The 20,911-nt window shown below is 40.2% G+C and overlaps 1 protein-coding gene across 1 annotated transcript; it reads left to right on the forward strand.

Moving 5' to 3' along the window:
• Positions 1–7,159: 7,159 nt before the first annotated feature.
• On the forward strand, positions 7,160–19,710 carry LOC587399 (quinone oxidoreductase). Its single transcript, XM_030981630.1, has 8 exons — positions 7,160–7,398; positions 10,317–10,465; positions 12,590–12,750; positions 14,086–14,137; positions 16,200–16,352; positions 16,953–17,054; positions 18,685–18,780; positions 19,213–19,710. Exons 2-8 carry the CDS (start codon positions 10,412–10,414, stop codon positions 19,375–19,377), a joined length of 783 nt encoding a protein of 260 aa, XP_030837490.1. The 5' UTR covers positions 7,160–7,398; positions 10,317–10,411; the 3' UTR covers positions 19,378–19,710.
• Positions 19,711–20,911: the final 1,201 nt, after the last annotated feature.

The raw sequence follows: 20,911 nt of genomic DNA on the forward strand, positions 1-20,911 counted from the left end.
TGGCCGCTAAGACAGGGATGACTGTATTTTCATCATTTATAATCGCATATGTGCGCCCGGCCAAATCGAGGAGAGAGAGGAAGAGACGATCCCCGGTCTTCGATCTTCGCTTTCCAAAATACCCTAGGGTGTTTTGGAAAACGAAGACAGAAGACCGGGGACCCATGTACTATGCGTGCATGCACTTGTACGTGTGGTGTAGCCGCGGGGAGAGAGATAGAGAGAGAGAGAGAGAGAGAGAGAGAGAGAGAGAGAGAGAAAAGAGAGAAAGAGAGTGTGTGAGAGAGAGAGGGAGAGAGAGAAAGACGATCCCCGGTCTTCGCTCTTCGTTTTCCAAAATACCCCAGGGTGGGGTGGGGTGTTTTGGAAAACGAAGACCGAAGACCGGGGACCATAAACTCATGCACATCTCCATGCATGTACTATGCGTGCATGCACTTGTACCAGGCGCGCCGGAAGCAGTTTAGGATTGGTGGGGGGGGGGGGGACATTCCAAGGGGCCTATCTTCCAGGGGCATTGGCGTAATGAGCGAAAACGTTCGGGGGGGGGGGCAGAAGACAGATTTGTATCACCACCACTCTTACATGTTACATGCAGGCCCCACGGAACGATCAGGTTGTAGCGAGCGAAGCGAGTGAAGCGTAAATTGGCGTTGGGTCCAGGAGTTTTGCAGCGGCGGGGGTCAAGGGGCTCAGCCCCCGGAAGCTCATGGTTTTAGGCATTTAATTACGGTCAGATAAGCATATTTAGATACCTTATTTGTGTCACTGGCAGTTCTCTAATTGTCAGGGGTCCAGGGGGCAGAGCCCTTTGTAGCTCAGAGGTTTTTTGTATTTTATCACGGTCAGATAAGCATCCAAGGGGCCCGCCTTGGGGCCCTTGGTGTGGTCCAGGGGGCAAAGCCCCTGAAAGCTCAAAGGTTTTAGGTATTTAATTATGGTCAGATGGGCATCCAAGGGGTGGAGCCCCCGTAGGCTCAGGGGTTTTCGGCATTTTATTACGGTCAGATGAGCATATTTTGACATCTCTCTTTCTTTTTTCTCTCTTTTTCACAAAAGCCCCGTCGTTCTGCAGGCCCTGACATGAAGGTTTCTAAATAAGCATATTTTGTTGCCCGACTGTTAATTTGGGAATTAGTAATTTTCCAACAAACGCATAAAAAGGTATGATTTACAAAAATTGAGAAAAAAAACACTGGTATCGAATTAGAAATACCCCCCCCCCCCCCATCAGTACGCCAGCGTTGAGGGGCTCATTTCTTCTCACCCCTATAACAAAAAAACACACACGCCTTCCCATTCTCTCACAATATTTCTAACATCCATTGATAAATATAGGTGGCATGCAGAATGTTAAAGGGACTTGGTAACATTGTTAAGATGAGAGATAGTAGTGCTAAGGTAGTGACTTCAATGCTAGATGTACAATTAAAGATAATCTGAAAATTTGAGTGAAAACAGACTATTATTCATGGTACAAATAGGAAAAAACTGATCTGATCGATTCCTTAATTCTCCCAACTATATTATTTCAATTTAATTACATTTTAGGTGAATGGAAATCGTCACAAAGCAATAAAATGGCTCTACATTCCATGGAAAAGCGGCTGGGAAAATTCAAAAATAGTTGGGAGAAATTACTGTTAATCACTGTTAGAAGGTTTTCATACATCGACCTTTTCAAAGAAAACCATAGATTTCTTCGTGGTTTGAGAATTTGTTCAGGATTTTTTGCATGTCAGGGGGCTAGTACAGTAGAAGGAATATAATAAGTAACATTTTAGACAAAAATTGAGCAATTTTTTTTCATCAACCTTCAACAATGTTACCAAGTCACTTTAAGGAAATTTAATTCCTGTCAATTTCCTTTTCTTTGAATGGAATTTTATATGTGAATTATTTCAGGTTTTTATTATTTGTATGTTCTTTTGGGTTAAAAATACAAACCCTTTTACTCCTTAACAGCTTTTCTTTTTTTCTTTTTTTTTTTTTTTTGGGGGGGGGGGAGGGGGGAGGGGGGGGGGCGAAAACGCGTTTTACCCCGACTTTTTTGGTTGGGGGTGAGTGCCCCCCTGAACACCCCCCCCCCCCCCCCCCACCTCCGGCGCCTATGAATCCCTGTCTTAATTGGCGTCCATCTCTCTTTAGTAGACACCTTCCTATCATAAGCCACTAAAAAAATTGGTTCCCATGGATATAAATTATGTATTTAAGAACCAGTCTGCAGCAGCCACCTGTCTGTACAGCCCCCCCCCCCCCCCCCCCCCCCCTGGGTAGCCAATATAGACACCTTTTCACTGTATTTGGTTTTCCTTTGCAAAAGTTGTTATGCTTATTATTAATGTTATTATTTTTAATCATCATTATCATCATCATCTTTTGTCATTATCATTATGATTATTATCATTATGATTATTGTTATTATTATTATTATTATACTATTATTATTATCATTTTTGTTGTTGTTTTTGTCATCATCGTTTTTATCATTCTGACAGTGTTTCAGTAGTATTATAATTATTATAAACGCCGAACACACATAATACATGGGTCCCCGGTCTTCTGTCTTCGTTTTCTAAAACACCCTGGGGTATTTTGGAAAAGGAAGATCGAAGACCGGGGATCGTCTCTTCCTCTCTCTCTCTCTCTCTCTCTCTCTCTCTCTCTCTCTCTCTCTCTCTCCCCCCGCGGCTACACTACACGTACAAGTGCATGCACGCATAGTACATGGGTCCCCGGTCTTCTGTCTTCGTTTTCTAAAACACCCTGGGGTATTTTGGAAAAGGAAGACAGAAGACCGGGGATCGGGTTGAACCCCCCCCCCCCTTGGTATTTTTAATGTGTGTATTTTGGAGGAACCCCCCCCCCCCCCAAGTGTCCTCTTACCCAATGGAGTTAATGTAAATGCAACAATAGAAACCCACGTGAAAGTTGACTTGGTGTTTGGTGACCCCAAGTCAACTGACACTGAGTCAACCTTATACATACTTCATCCACGTTTGGTTTGAATTACTTTCATACTTTTCAAGTTATCGCAGTAGCAAGATATTTTCTGGTCTTTTTAAACACTATTATGACCCTGTGACCTTTATATTAACGTTTAACCTCTTACACCAAAAAGCTTATTAGTTCCTCCTTGCATGTTCGTACATACTTGATCCAAGTTCAGTTAGTATCTGTTCACTGGTTCTTGAGTTATCCCGGTAGATGAAAAGTGGGACGGACGGACAGAAAGGCAACCAGGCAACATAATGCCTCCGCCACCACTTTATCCAGGAGTTTGCAGCCCATTTCAATACATCCAATGGTGGTCGAATAAACAACGCCCCTCCAAGAGAACTAGAGCATTATAGAGCTCGACACATTTTCGGTCAAAATGATTAAGAAAATATCATACGCTGTGAGATAAAAAGTCTGTGATTTAAGAATTTTTAAAATGTTGCTCTTAAAGGTACTATGTCCCTTTTGCAGCCAACCTCAAATTCTGTAGAACTTTGCAGGAATTATGAATATGTCATAAATCTGTGAAATTTAAACGTTAGCAGTGTCCTCATATTCAAATTATGCAAGGAAACCCGTTTACTTGCTAGACTTCACTGTCAGACACTATTAAGTGACTGACTGGCCTTTTTTCTTCTTTGGTAATAACATACATGAAAAGAGTTGTAAAGGGTACATGAGCATTTGTCTACATCAATAACCCACTTCTTGCGATGGCCAAGATTAAACTGATTGAATCTTTGCGCAGCATAAAACGTATGACCATTCGGTACAATTGTCTGAAAATCAAGACTATTACTTTTGAGCTCTATAGCCCTAAAGTCGATTTGACAACTAATAGTCGTTATTTTCCCACTTGAAGATATTTTCAAGCCCCACCATTTTTAGGGAAGTTCTAAATTAGTATTATCTTTCAAATGCAGTTGGAATTCAACTTTTTCATTTTTTGGGCCTGCAAATGGGGCATAGTACCTTTAACACAATACCCAACTCTATTTTCCCAGCTTCTAAACAGCCATGATAGGTAAACCAAAATGCAATATCGGCAGAACTGCGTACTTAATAATATACACAGACCTTACTATTTGCAAGCCCCAAACTTCACTATCAAATGTATTTGGTAATAGCAAAAAACACCGTTTTATGGCTGTTACTTCATCAATGCAGAATTTATTTTTACTATTACTATTTTCATATATCATCATCATCATCATCGTCATCATCACTACCATAATTGTTGTAATTATTATTGATTTTGAGAGGGTATACAAGCAAAGAATTTGAAACTACCATCATTTTTTAATTGAATCTGTAAACAAGATTGAATTCCCTCTCTAAATTAGTCACGGAATGGTCTTTTACGACTTCAGTCCATTAATTCTGTAATAAAATATCAAGAGTAAGACGTTTTGTAATTAGGGGGTGAGAGGGGAAGAGTGTACTTATAACTTGTAAAGGGGATTAAAATAGGAGCCGGTAAAATGCGTTACCTACATTGGATAGAGATCCATTTTCAGTGAACATGACTTATAGGTTGTTCGCAGTTGGGACGCTGCTGGAATGTTAGTCAGACAGGGTTCCGTTTCATTGTACCAGCATATAATAACTCTACATGTCAATCGTTCTACGCTCTAAACGAACACTGTAACCGGATTTTTATTTGACTGCTAATGGGTAGAGATAAAAATCATGGCTATGTTTAGGTATTTATAGAGTTACCCTCAGTCCTATACAGAAATATGATTAAACTTGTGTGTTAGTATATTGTGCGAAGGACATCTATGAAGTATGAACGATAGATTACATTATATTCCACATACTAAGAATCTTGCTCTATGATTGGCCAAAAGTAAATCACGTGATGACAGATAGTTCGCCCATTATTGGGTTGGGTTAAACTTAAAGGGAAAGTCCACCCTGAAATTAAGTTAGTTTTAATAGGAGTAGAAAAATGAGAGAAACAAGTCAGTGAAAGTTTGAGCAAATTCCGATTAAAAATAAGGAAGTTAGGATTTTTGAAGTTGTGATCAATCAAACACAAATTGGCATCTCTATGACGTATCATGCGAGCTCAACTTCCATTTGCTCAGTACTAAAAAAATCTAAAATTTTCATTTTCCCTCAAGAAAAATTTCAACCATACATGCACCCTAAATATAATAATTGCAAATATGTTTCTATACTCCCCCTGCAAGGAACAAATATATATTCCGTCATCAATAACGAAGAAAACATGATTTTATGGAATATTATGCACAAAGCAAATGAAGGAGAGCTCGTATAATAAGTCACAGAGTTGCCAATTTGTATTTGATTGATCACAACTTCAATAATTCATAACTTTCTTATTTTTATTCAGAATTTGCTCAAACTTTCACTCACCTGATTTTCTTATTATTCTGCCTCTATCAAAACAAACTTATTTTGGGGGTGGACTTTCCCTTTAAACTTTTTTGGTGTGAATTTGGGCCTAGGTGTCTTTTATGTAAATGCATACACGTCCTTTTCTTTTTGTAGTTAAATTGTTTTAGATGTGGAATATAAAGCAAATAATCAACTTTTGGTTTCAGGCAATGGCAAACTATCACTTCCTCGTCGATCAGAATGTATACGCTATCTTTCCTCAGCTTCGCTTCGGAAAGATAGCTACATCCAGATCGCCTCGGAAGTGATAGTTTGTCCCATCACCTTCACCAACGGTAATTATTTGCTTACTAAAGAAATGGGTCAAGGTACAACTGAAATTCACTTGACAAGCAAGTTTATACCTACATCAGGTCAAACAGGGTTTTCCACATTAGTCCATGTCTATTTGTATTTATCATTTTTAAAATTTCTGTTTATGCGCTCTATGTTTCTTTCATACTTCTTATTTCTTATTTTTTTCTTTCATTCTTTTAAAAATGGCATTTCAATTTACATGTTCTTTGTTAATAATATGTTATATTTATGGTATTCATACAGTTGATACAGGGCCTCTTGGTAAAGCGTTGGTCACATCCCACCGTGCGTGTTTTTAGTCCGTACGGTTTTTGGGGAGGCCACGGCCGCCACGTTTTCTGAAAACGTAGGGAGGGAGTGGCAAAGGCAGGGAGGGAGTACCGGCAACGCGCGTCACACGCACTGTGTAAGTACGTGGCCCGCACGCCACGCCTGGCCGTGAACGGTTGCGTGCATCGTACGTTGCCCACGTGGTAAGTGCGTTGTACGTGCTTACAACGTGCTTACAACGTACGGTCTCCGTGCGGTTGCCACGTTATCGTACGGAGGCCGTACTTACAAGTGCTGCTCACGTACGGTGTCCTTGCTCACTCGCATGTTGTAAGTGCGTGCACGTGCGATGAACTCGGTGTTTATATAGGACGACATTCCGATGTTCTCCAGAAGTCCCAGCTGTTGCTGCCTCAAGATGCCGCCCATTCCACTGAAGAGACTATATACTGCATACATCAGTGCGAACAACGTGCGTTGTAAGTGCTTACTCGGTACGGTCCACGTAAGTTCTGCGTGCTCATTTGATAGCTGAACTGGGGAAGTGGCGAGTAAGCACGGACCACGTACTTACCACGTGCGCCTTTAAAAGACGCACGGAGTCAGTGCGTTGTGCGCTCGTTGGCAGTACCGGGCACGCACGTCACACGCACTGGGGTGAATCGGTAGCTCGAACGCAGCCCGAACGCAGCGAAAGTTCCTCGTGCACTAAAAGTGCTACGGTGTGTCTGCGTGCTTCCCAAATCCGTACGGAGGCGGTACTCAACACGTACGGATACCCAAATTTTGCCCACGTTTTTGCACGTAGACAGCACGCACTTGCAAGTACGGCGGGATGTGACCACCGCATTAAGCAGTCAATTTAACTGAATGGGCTAACCGTGTGAACAAAAAAGATTGAATGAATGAAAGGAAACTAATAAAACGATTTCAAAAAAGGAAAAGGGGGACGTGAATCTACCAGCGACTACATATATTATTACAATGGCGTATACAGTTCCTGTTTGCAGAATTATATATTAATAGGCGCCTATGAAGGTAATAAAGTTACCGGAACTGCACTATTAAAATCCGTGGTTCATTAATAAATCCAATATCATTTGGTCTATAAGTATAGACTCACCTACAAGAAAGTCTCTCAGTGTGATTAATCGCTAAGACGGACAGGGTGTTGTAAGAGAGAGAGAGAGAGAGAGAACTCCTTCATTACCAGTCACGTTTACTGTACTTAGCCATCAATTCAAGAAAGCCAAAGTTTGACACTTTTGAACTAATTATAAGACTAATTAAGTCTTCGATATGGCTGCTCCAAGACAAATGAAGGCCGTTTTTGTAGAAGAGTTTGGCGAGGCAGAAAAGATGAAAATAAAGACAGACACCCCTGTGCCCACAGTTATGGCGGGAAAGGTAAGCGGTGGTTTGCCTATGGTATTGCAGTTGATTATATTCATTTATTTTTGCTGGCATTCCAGCATTCCTTATTGTTCTCGTAAATTTGTTGGTAAATTATTACATTTAATGATAATCTTCAATAAAGGAAACATGAAATGGCGGAACGCAATGCACTACATGTTTTCGTGAGTGTTTTTTTTCGAGTAATTTTATTAACGGAGACTATAAACTATAATTCCACCGCCATCAGTATACAGCGGCCATTTTGGATCGACAATAACGACTGCCATGAAATACTTAATTTGCGCCATCGAATAATGCCTGGGTCACATTTGCCGCGGCGGTGATGTGTTCTAAACTATCTACGACCAATATCAATTATAGGGACGCCGCAGCATTCCCACGGTCACATACGATAGCGGTCATATAATGTTAGGGCCGTGTTAGGGTAGCCGCGCGGCGTATTTTGAAAACCTGCGGCTGCCCTACGGCCTTTGAAGTGATGATGGTCGCCTTAATGCCTAGGTCACACACACGCCGGGCCCCGTACGATTTTACCTACCCGGCGGCGAGCCGTGGGTTTTAGAGACCGTACGGAACTTTTCTGATTTTCATTTCTACGGCATGTGTAATCAAATAATCCTATAGTGCCGGCCGGGTGCCAACTGGTAAGCCTACGGGCTCCGTCCGATGAACAGGTGCACCCCTTGGCTTCCGGGGCCTGGCCGGGGTCCTCAAGGCGCCCTGTTGGGTTCCGTCCGGTGCACTGTACTATGTATTCTCTGACATCCGCGCCTCCATTGAGAATTGATAGGGAAAAAATCGTGAGGGGCCCGTCTGGGCACCGACCGGAGCCCGCACGGGACCCGTACGGTGGCCCACGGGTCCTTTACGGTCCTTATACGGCCTAACGGTCAGATGAAAACGCCAGGAGAATTGGGAGCAGCCGAATCAGCACCACGGCGCCTGTACGGCTGGTGAAAATGTCCCGGCGCCCGAAGGAACTGTACGGGAGCCTGCCGGACATCGGACGAAATATCCTAATGCCTGGATACATTTGCCCCGGGCGCCGTACGATAAATTGGTCTACGATTTTTCATTCGATTTTGGGGTCATCGTAGGAGGCTGCGGGCTACGATGTTACTTTGTGTTTACATTATCTACGAGCATCGTGCAATTTCTTGTATTGGCCGTCGGGGGTAAGCCGGGGCAAATCCGTACAGAGGCTGCTTGGAGATTGTACGGAAATCGTTTAATTTCAGTGCAGTAGTCGTGCAGTCTCCGCAGCCTCCGCACGGAAATCGTACAGAGCCCGTGCAGTTTCCGTGCAGAGGTTGCGCGGAGAAGGCGCGGTGACCGAGCAGCCGCCGTGCTATATTTGAGCGTTTTTTTTTGCCTCCATGCTCACCGAAAAATCGCGCGTTTGCTGCACGATCAACGCGAGGCCTCTTCGCGATGCCCGTGCGGGGATTTTGCAGTGCCACCTACGACATGTCTACGGGCTACGGCTTACGATTTTTCAAATTTGTATAACTTCTCGCGAAACAAAATCGTAAAGGCTGCGGAACCCGTACGAAAATCTCACGGCCGCCTACTGCCTCCGCACGGAGGCCGCACGAAAAAGGGGATACGGGCAGGAGACGGGCTCGGTAGACTAATCGCAGGTCAAATGTAGTCCAGGCAAAAATTGTCTGTTTTTACTCACCATGCGGGCCCCGGTGTGTATATGTAAAAGCCCCATTAGGCTGTGAGATGTATAGCGGTCGGCCGGCAATTTATTTTTCACAATTTTATGTTTGAAAATTCAGACAATGATTAAAAGTTGGTACCACGAATCGTCTTCTTTCTCTAATAATGTTATGAAACGTCAAATCTTTCGCGCTTCGCGCAGGATGGGGGAGGGGTGACTGAATTCAGACAAGGATTAAGAGTCGGGAACGGTACCACGAATCGTCTTCTTTCTCTAATAATTTAATGAAACGTCAAAACTTTCGCGCTTCGCGTGGGATGGGCAAAAATTAATATCAACAAGGATTAGAAGTATTAATTTATTGAAACGTCAAAGCTTCGTGCGGGATGGGCGAAAATGAATTGAGACAAGGATTAAGAATAATAATTTAATGAAACGCCAAGGATTCGCGCGGAAGGAGGAACTGAATTCAGACAAGGATGAAGAGTAGAGAACGGTACCACAAAACGTCTTCTTTCTCTAATTATTTAATGAAACGTGAAAGCTTCCGTGCTTTCCGCGGGAGGGGGGAACTGAATTCAGACAAGGATTAAGAGTCGAGAACGGTAGGACGTAGCGTTTTCTTTGTCCAATAATTTAATGAATCGCCAAAGCTTCCGCACTTTGTCTGGTGAAACTCGTTACCCTTTCTACTCAATTTGTATGGCATTTCAATTTTAATTTGCATCTTATAGTGACATAAGATATTCTTTTTTCAGGAGGAAAAAAATCCATTGAAATCTAATCAATGATTGTTAGTCGAATATTGCTAGAAATTTTGCACCAAGTGAGTTTAAAAATTCAATTTTTCTTCCAACTTTTGAGGGGGCGACATCCTCCTCAGACATTACCCCTGTCCGCGCTCCACTTCATATATCACTCAATTTTATTTTACTCCATAAATTCATACTCCCTTGTTAATTTAATGTCTTTCGTGTTTGTCGTACCTCAAAAATTAAAGGCGGACTGCTTGAAATTGAACCTTCGTTGAATACTTTCGGATGTACGCTTTAATAAATTACTATGCCACATTCTAAAGAAACAAATCGGTAATAAATCTAATTTTCACATAATACTTAAAAACTTACATAACCTGGTATTGGTATGAAGAATTTAGTTGTTAACTGTATATATTATCAAAGTTTCTCTAAAAAAGAAAATACATTTACAACAAATTGTTTTTTATTGATCATCTTGCTGTTAGGTGCTCGTGCGTATGTATGCAGCTGGAATTAACGAACTTGAAATTCGTTTCCGTTCCAAAGGCTGGCGGGGTTTCGTTGCCCCTGCATTCTCGGAATGGATGGAGCAGGTGTCGTCGAGTGCGTAGGTGACGATGTGACGACTTGTAAGGTACGCTAACAAGACATTTAGATTCTATATATTCATTCAAAATACCTAATAACAAACAATGAGGAACGGTATATACTTTTTGCATTAACACTGCTCATAGTAGCTTATAGTGTTGTGTTCTCATGGAGAATTCGAAACTACTAGTATTCGGGAGTTTTACCCCCCAAAAGTGTGTCGATCATCAAGAGTGCAAAACGGCAACATTATCCTAACATTAATTTATTCCTTTAAAGATAGTATGACCCTTTTGCAGCCAACGTCGAATTCTGTAGAACTTTGCAGGAATTATGAATATGTCATGGATGTCCTATCTGTGATATTTAAACGTTAGCAATGTCCTAATATTAAAATTATGCAAAGAAACCCGTTTACTTACTAGACTTCACTGTCAGACACTATTGAGTGACTGACGGGCTTTTCTTCATCTTTGGTAATAACATACAAAAACGAGCTGTAAAGGGTACATGAGCATTTGTCTACATCAATAACCCACTTCTTGTGATGGCCAAAATTGAACTAAAACGCTAAAAATAAAACGCTAGACCATTCGGTACAATGGTCTGAAAATCAAGACTATTACTTATTGGCTCTATAGCTCCTAAGTCGATTTGACAAATAATAGTCGTTATTTTCCCCCTTGAAGACATTTTCAAGCCCCACCTTATTTAGGGAAGTTCTTAATCAGTATTATCTTTCAAATGCCGTTTGAATTTAACCTTTTCTTTTTTTGGCCTGCAAATGGGACATAGTACCTTTAAGGCTGCTTTAAATGCGGTGTATTTCGTGACACCGTCTTGATTGAGTTCAATACTTTTCAATAATTTTTATAGCCAACCTCTTTTACTCAATACTTTTATTCCAATATCATTTCATACAATTTATATAGTGTAGGGATATAATATACTTTATTTAAAAAAATAAAAAATGATACATGAATACCTCTCATAGGTACCCTATATACAAAGCTTGGCAATCACACGTACGATGAATAGAAAGGTTTACTAATAGAGATGTCGTGGACGAGTGGATATGCCACCGGACTGTGGATCACGAGGTCTGCGGTTCCAGACCCACCGCGGCCCTAATGTCCTTTGACAAAACATTGATCTACATTTGCCACTCTCCACCCAGGTGTTAAATGTGTACCCGATATGATGCGAAAGCTTATGTGCTTAGATGAGCAAGTGTGCGCTTGTAAAAATGACGCCTGGTTGGAATGCTCCCCTGGGAGTGAAGAATGTGCATACATTGTGTGTGGGTAAGCCTGAATCCTATGGCCGGGGTAATACTATACTTATATCTGTAAAGCGCTTTGAGAGGGCCTTCAGTTCTGAAAAGCGCTATATAAGAACTAGCTTCTTATTAATTATTATATCATTATATTAAAATTTGTGGGTGTTTCTTTTCTGGGGACCTATAGTGACGAGTTCCTCCATTAACCTGAGTTAATGAAGGAAGTACAATACTTGGAGTCCATGCAGTCTGCACACTTTGAGAACCTTTTGTTTTAGAAAGTATGCATGAAATTAGTTAAGAGGTCTATTGTCATGTCTTTCTCGCCACCGTACCATGAAACATTTAATTACAGTCATTACGGACGTTTATCACAAGTAGCGATTCAGATAGTTACTGTGAAAGTACTGGTACATACGGAAGCGTTAAAGTGCCATTCTACTTGAGGACATGACGAGATATTTCATCTTGTCAAGTCGACTTAATATCCATATCATGTCGACATGTAAAGATATTTCACCTACCATGTCGACTTATCAACTTTTATTAGTCGACATGGCGAAATAAATTATCTTGCCAAGTCGACTTAACAAAAAGTTCATGTCGTCATGGCGACATAAGTTATCTTACCAAGTCGACTTCTAAAACATACATGTCGTCATGGCGACATATATATTATCTTACCAAGTCGACTACCCAAAAAGTAATGTCGACATGGCGAAATCAATTATCTTGCCAAGTCGACTTCACTAAAAGTTCATGTGGATATTATGTGGATATTAAGTCGACTTGACAAGATGTAATATCTCGTCATGTCGTCAAGTAGAATGGCACTTTAACGCTTCCGTAGGTACATGAATAAAATAATGAACTTCTTATTGTCTTCTTCAGCGTGGGGATCGTGTCTATGTGTGCCAGCCAATTACAGGCACGTACGCGGAGTACTGTTTAGCAGATGCAGACAGGGTGTATGAACTCCATGATAAGCTCAGCTTTGAGGAGGGGGCTCTATTACCAATTCCATACTTCAGTGCACTACGTGCTCTGACCAGGTAATATGATGCTGATGGAGGATGTTGTGGTGCTGGTGGTAGTGATGGTGGTTGGTGGTGTTGATGGTAGTGGTTTATCTTTTTAAAGCATTACATAGATATGGGCAGGCACGCAAAAACCGTTCAAGCTTGGGGGGGGGGGGGGGCAGGGTAGGCACAAACACTCTAAGGGCCCTACCTTTAAAGCTTATCAACACTAGTGTTGCTAGGAGGGATTAGACCACACAGCGAGGTCACTGACAGGCGGCTATCTCATCAACTCAGCTCTCAAATAACATAAGAAATAGAGGATCATGGGGGACCAACATGCACCGATTGGGGAAGTTTTCTATATAGAGGGAGCAAGTAGCTACAAGTAGGACAGTGGGGCTTTAATAGAATAAATTCGACAAATTAGACTTCGAGATAGCTGATCAATGAACATACACGTAGGCGGTGGTATATTGGAGACGCAGTCGCATTTACATGTATCTTGCTAAAACATTCTTTGATAAATTGTATGCAATATTGCTTCTGCCATTCGTGATACTGGAATAAATAGCTTGAATTTATAATACTCTTTCGTTGAAGGTATCAAGACAAAGATGGGCTTCCGCCTCGAGGCACCACATACATTGACAATACATGTAATCCAATACAGAATAGGCTTTTCTTCAGTTAATAATAGGTAGCTTGAATATTTTTCTTATGTTTATCATTCTTTATGCCCGAATAAATAATATTTAAAAAAAACAGGGTTGGCGCTACTTGAAACGCCTTGACATAAAATCCTTATTTAACGTATAACTTTGCCACCTTGGGGTATTGGTATACTCAATACCTAATATATAAAATAATATTATCTGAATTCATGCAAAATGTTATTGACTGTATACTCATTTTGTGTAAGAAGCACCTTTAAACTGGGGAAGATATTTTGAAGATTAACGTCTCTCTCTCTCTGTCTGTCTCTGTCTGTCTCTCTTTCTCTCTTTCTCACACACTCTTTTTTTTTTTTCTCTCTCTCTCTCTCTCTCTCTGGATGTCCGACTCTGACTCTCCCCCCACACACCCCCGTCTTCCGTCCCCCCGTCCGCTCTTCCTTCTCTTTCTCAATCGATTTCTCTAACGATCTGCTTTATCTCCCTCTACATTTGCCCTTTATACCAAAACCACCCCTCCTTCTCCTTCTTATTCTGATCTCTCTTCCCTTCTCTCTCTCTCTCTCTCTCTCTCTCTTTCTCTCTCACTTTCCATGTCTCGGTCTCTTCATTTCTTTCTCTCTCCCTCTCCCTCTCTCTCTCTCTCTCTCTCTCTCCCTCTCTCTCTATCTCTCTCTCTCTCTTTGATTTACAGGGCTCACTTTCAGCCTGGTGACAGTGTCTTAGTTCAGGGAGCAAGTGGAGCAGTGAGTATATCATTTTCAGAAGACTTGGAACACGATCACTGGCGTATCCATTCTACATGTATGCTTAGGCCTCCCTTCCTTCGTGTGAAGGCCCTATTAGATTAGATATTAGAGGGAAACTGTCTGTCGCTCTTTTCGCATGATTAGGAAAGACATTACCAATGGGGAGCAGCAAAGTTGAAAGGCTGACGATTTTGGTGATATGAAATGTATTATTCCCGATTCGCACACTTTCGCACGCACCGATGACCTTATAAAACAATTAAAAGGCCATGATCTTTATAAGCCCTGTGCGTTGTAACTCTGGAATATTATGTGGAAATCGGGGAAAACGGGATTTTAAATGACAAACAATCCAAATATAACCTCAATCCAGGTGCGGCCGAGCGACTTCCAAAGTGTATTAGGGGGGGGGGGGGGGGGGGGGGGGGGGGCAAAATGGGCACCTATCATCAGAAATCTCAAAGCGAAAATATATCATTTTTAGATATGGGTATATACCCCTACATTGTGATTACAATATCAGGGATGATTTCAATATTTGTTTATCTTTGTACATCATACAATAAGCATAAGCATTGTACTTTGCAGTTGGGTGTGATGTCTGAATATAAATTTAAGATTTGTGAGGTCGCAGTGCGAAAAAATACATCTTATAAAGAGGGAAAAATAATCCTGATGGGGCTATAAGCACATTCTCATAACGGAAGACTGAAATGCTTTGATAAGTAACATAATCATATCGTTTATAAATGCGAGCGAGCGTAGCGAGCGAACTCTGGGGAAAATTGCTCTTCGTCGCTTTAAATTAGGGGCACGTTTAAAATGAGAGGAAAAGGGGACACTTATCGAAAGGGATGAATTAAGACACTTATTAGAAAAGATAAGGAGCACGTGTCAAAGTACAAAGGGTAATTATCAATGGTGAAAATGAGGCCCTTCTTTCACCTGGAAACAGGCACTCACCAGGGATGAAATAGGGCACTTATAAGAATGGGAAATGGGCATTTGTTGACGAAAAAAGGGGCATCCATCAGATTTTGATAGGGGCATTTATAAGAGGTAAAAAGGGGAAAGGTCCCTTATTAGAAAGGAAAAGGGGCACGTATCATTGTTAAAAGGGAAATTACCAGAGGGGAAAAGGGGCACTTATATAGCACCTGAAAAGGGGCATTGACCGGATATGAAAAGGGGCACTTAAACTAAAGGAAAAATCGCATTTTTGAAAGAAAAGAGGCAGCGATCAAAATTTTAATAAGGGCATTTATCGGAGGTGTAAGGACGCTCTTATGAGAAGGGGGAGTAGCTATCATTAAAAAGAAAAATAGTCACATGTCAAAATAAACAGGGCACTTATCAGAGATGAAAAGGGGTAATTATGGGAAGGGGAGGGGCACTTATAAGAAGGAAAAAGAGCGTTCATTAGAAATGAAAAGGGCACGTGTCAAAATAAAAGGGGCAGTTATTAGACGTGAAGGTGAAGGGGGCACTAATCAAAAGTGAAAAGGGGAACTTCTCGTACCTGAAACGGGGCACTTATTAATAAAGGAACTTATGAGAAGGGAACAATTGACAATTGCAAAGAAAAAAGGAAAAATTGTCGAAGGAAAGGGGCACGTCTAAAAAAAAGGGGGCATCTATCAGAGGTAAAAAGGGGAGAGGCATTTTTATAATGTATCGGGGCACTTTTCGTATGACTCCGTTATAACAATACCACGAATGTCCATCCGTAATAGGTCCATGTTCGAACCCACAACTACAACATCCCATTACTCTGTCCTCATCGATTGACCTAACGATGGGTTGATGAAAGGTGGGTTTGCATTATTATTATATCCCTATCACTAACTCTAACGGTTACCATGTGCGCATGTGCAGGTTAATGAAAGAATCGTGGAGCCCATATAGTGTCTACCCATCCTCATCTGTACGGAAGACAGGTCAGTGGTTGTTGCTAGGTCAGACAAATGTGTTGACTTGCTAAATGCCTAACAACACGTAATGTATGCAAATTGCAATGTGACTACCGCTAACTCATGGATGGTTTTCATCTTCACACCAGGTTGGTTTGGCTGCAGTTCAACTTGCACGAGGACTGGGTGCTTCACGTGTCTTCGGAACAGCTGGTAGCGAGAGAGGGCGGCAGATCGTGACAGAAATGGGAGCGGAAGCCGTATTCGACTACAAGGACAAAGATTTCAAAGAAACAGTAAAGGTACAAATGCTTCAAGTTCAATATGACCTAAATATCATTTTAAAAACCCACCTAGAAATGGAATATCTTATTTTTTTCTTCTTAAATCCGGAATCCGGAATTGACAATGCAAGCAATAATCTACCATAACTGTATTATAGCTTACATGAGAAACCACCTTGCCCCCTTCTCTTTCTGACTTGATACAAACATTCCGCTTTATAAAACGTTATAACTCCATATAAATGTATATATATAGTCCTATGTAAAGCCTTGCATATAATGAATAGGCATTGAGACAGCTGTGCCTAAATAGACGAGCTGAGGAATTATCAAACATTTTATAATTTTTATTTTTCCAAAACAGGTCAGTCGTCTCATTTTCCACGTCTTAAGAATATTATTGATTTTTCAACTATCCCCTCCCAATTCATACTGCTAACATATTTATCATTTTTACCAACGTAAACACCTACATGTTTAAATGGTTCTTCTGTAAATTCAATATCATATTTTTTCGTATCTAATTCTTTCATTTTCTGTACTTTTGTTTTATTCCAATTAATCTTATTATCAATTAAACTTATTATTTTTATAATTTTGACATAATTTAACTGACAGGCAATTATCGGACCAAAGGGTGTGAACGTCATCTTAGAGACAAACGTCGACGTCAACTTCGCTTTCGACCTTGACATCATATCCAAGAACGGTCACATTGTGGTAGGTGGATTATGTTGATTCGTTTGAGAGTTATATTATACACAGGCAATTATTTGGTATTGATTGTGACAGGATATGAAAATTCATTTCGTGTCAGGTTTTAGGTTTTAAGATTATATAAGCCCTTAGTAATAACAAGAAATAAATATAAATATATATATGATAAATGTTATTGGAGAAAAAAAATGAATTAAAAAAAAATCCTCTTACTATGGCAGCACGCGTTCAGTAATGGGGGAGTCTGATTCAGTAAAAGGTATAGTATAAAAATATTTATATTTTCTATAAAAGGGTTCGAAGTCGCTGTGCTCCCTCGTTAGTTAAGTTTCTTCAGGAGGTAATCCTTTTACCCCAATGTTGGATATGATGAATAAATAGTAATTTAAATGGGTTTAAATATCTGAACATTTTAGAAACTTAAACTCTCTTTGCTAAAAAACTTTTACGCTCCCTTTACATATAAAGTGCAAGAATTTAAATGTCAACTTTAATCGTTTGTACTAAGTTCGTAACCATTGAATTGTCAACCTTAAAAAAACATCCGATTAGATGTCAGGGTTTTCGTTTACTTTACGAACCTATTGAGAAAGAAAAGTGAATAGCAAAGCATTAAAAGAAACTTGAATATTCGGTTGCTGTGCTCCCTTGCCTTGCTTTTTTTTTTACAAGGGAATAATGTCTAAGAAAGCAAGCGCGTAGCCAGGATTTCATTTTAGGGGGGCGGTAGTGAGCCCCCTCCCGCGCGAAGCGCGGAAGCTTTGAAAGAAGACGATTCGTTGTACCTTTCTCGACTCATAATCCTTGTCTGAATTCAATCCCTCCCCTCTCTCGCGCGAAGCTTTGACGTTTCATTCAATTATTAGAGAAAGAAGACGATTCGTTGTACCTCTCTCGACTCTGAATCCTTATCTGTATTCAGTCCCTCCCCTCTCTCACGCGAAGCTTTGACGTTTCATTAAATTATTAGAGAAAGAAGACGATTCGTTGTACCTTTCTCGACTCTTAATCCTTGTCTGAATTCTGTTCCCCCCCCCCCTCTCGCGCGAAGCTTTGACGTTTCATTAAATTATTAGAGAAAGAAGACGATTCGTTGTACCTTTCCCGACTCATATTTCTTAATTTGAACTCAGTTTCCCCCTTCCCGCGCGAAGCGCGGAAGCTTTGACGATTTATTGTACCGTTCTCGACTCCTTTTCCCTTTTTCTTCCTACGTCCTCTTTCTTTTTTTTCTTCTCTTTCTCTCTTTTTTTTTTTTTGGCCGGCGGTTTTTTTTTTTTTTTGGGGGGGGACGACCGCCCCCACCGCCCCCCTGGCTACGCGCCTGTAAGAAAGTACATTGATTAGGAATTAAAATGTAAAATAATCTACTACCTTGCTCTCTCGCTTGTATTGTTATCGAACGGGTTGAAATATTGCTTCATTTTCCTGCTATGCCACAATCTCCACCCGGGAATTGGTTTGGTTTGTATTTTAGTTAATAATTGAAAATGTTGTTTCTGGGGTACACTACATGTACATTACTCATCACCCACAATGTATCGAACTTTCAGTGCACATCATTTCAAATTCCATAATCATGTTTTTAAAACGTGAACTTTACATTAATTTTGCGCTTATTCTATTTCATCAGATTGTCGGCAAGCGAGGAATAACGAAATGTGATCCGCAATCTATGGTGGCAAAAGAAAGTACAGTAACTGGAAGTGCGCTGTTTTTCTGTGATACGGTAGGTCTTCTCAAGTTATTTTTAAGATGGAATGCTAATTATATGAAAATGGGAACAATCACAGAAAATCCGTACTTCTCATCATGGATTGAGTGCCACCGGGATGTTTACCAAAAGGAAGCGGTGGTCGTTTTGGAAGGGCCGGTCAGAGGGTGGGGGGGGGGGGGGGGGGGCGGGGGCGGCAGGTATTATGGTGTCCGCTAATTAGATTGGATCTTTTAAGATAAAACAATATTTTAACAATAAAAAAGTCTCGAAGATTTCATACTACAAAACAAACCTTGATCTAAACCGTGTTTATAATAAAACTGAAAACAGGGGCGGTGATTTGTTATCATTGGCATGCGCGGCCGGGAGATGGATGATTGGGCCATCGAGCATACATCTGATTTTAACTGAACTTTTCTATGATCTTTTGTACACTTTATGTAGGAAGCGAGATTGTCCTTACATGATACATTGTATCGTGGGATAGAGGAAGGATGGCTCAAACCGTACATCGGAGGTCGATTCAAACTGGATGACGTCATCGCTAGTCATCGAGATATCGAGACACGCAAGGGAGCGACTGGCAAGACTATTCTGACATTTGAATAACTGATTTGTGATATTGTAAAACTATGAAATTCACTTTCTTTTATTGTTTCGTCCATCTTTCATTTAGTGTAGTTTGAAATTTATTTTTGCCAATTTCCTTTTTATCTTACCTCTTCTTTATCTTTATTATCAATATAGAATGACCTTCATTCAATGAATTAGGATGGGAAAATGCAACGAAATGTTCATTTGCCTATCATTAAAAATTTAAAAGCTGAAAAGCAAAAGAATATAAAACAAACAAAAATCAATTATCTTCAATGAAAAAAATGAAAACTTGTATTCGACAGTACCATGTTGATAGCAATACAACTCGAGAAGAATTATTGTATACCGTGTGAGTCAAAAAAAAGTTTTCACCTAGAAAATTGCTAATTATTTTAAGAATCATCTATGTTGTATAGTACAATTTTATACATCTTATGAAAGAGTGTTTTATCCCAAATTATTTGGTACCATTTTTGTGTGGTATGTGTTCACGCCTGGATGAACAGGAGGCATTGTGCAAAAATACGGACGGACATAGGGGAAAACCATCCAAACATAAATGCGAGAGTGCAAAAATCGACTTGCGCCAAAGTGATGCCTATACAGTATGTATTATGTAAGGATTAGCGGAGTGAGAGAATGAATTGAATGTATCAAATGAAATGCATTGCATATGCTTTTTGCAGAAGCAAAGTCGCACACACACACACGCACAATTGTTCGTTGATATTTGATATGTGTGGCATGATTAATTTTTTAGGGATGTTATTTGGATCTGCAAAGACCGAATTAATACCCAAATCCCAACTGTTTAATTCAAATATCACATAAGCAACTTTGGCGCAAGTCGATTTTTGAACTCTCGCAAACAATGCCTCCTGTTCATCCAAGCGTGAACACATACCACACACAGATGATACCAAATGATTTGGGATAAACCACTCTTTCATAAGATGTATACTAATTTACTGTTCATTGATGATTTTTAAAATAATTAGCAATTTTCTAGGTGTAAATTTTTTTGGACTCAAACTTTATATTAAAAAATGTTTGAAAGGTACACTGTCTTCCGAAATTTTAGGTTAACCTCTGATCGGAACTTACTTTTTTTACAATCAACCACATTTTATATATTATCAGAATTGTGGCACTGCAATAATTTGGTATCAAACTGAAGAGTTTGCATCAGTGTTCATTTTGGGTGATTGTGAAAAATCAGTCTTGATAACAGGTGATAATATGAAATATGATATTGATATCACCATAAATGTAGATTTTTGGAAAAGAGTTGGTGTACCCTTTTGGTAATAAAAGCCACAACCAAACTCACATTCCGGTTTGTTTCTGTCTCTTATTTGATCAAGCGTGGATAATGCCTCCATTACTACCTTCGTTGGGCAACAAACAAAGAAAAGAATATAGAAGAAGTTCAAGTAGTGTTGATAATATATATGTTTAATTATTTATTCACAATCCACTACAGTTAATACATTAGGAACAATCAGACATATACAATACATGTACTTGCAGACTCCTGTGCATATAG

Source organism: Strongylocentrotus purpuratus, unplaced genomic scaffold, assembly GCF_000002235.5.
Source record: "Strongylocentrotus purpuratus isolate Spur 01 unplaced genomic scaffold, Spur_5.0 spur5_scaffold_12, whole genome shotgun sequence".
Taxonomy (NCBI): Eukaryota; Metazoa; Echinodermata; class Echinoidea; order Camarodonta; family Strongylocentrotidae; genus Strongylocentrotus; species Strongylocentrotus purpuratus.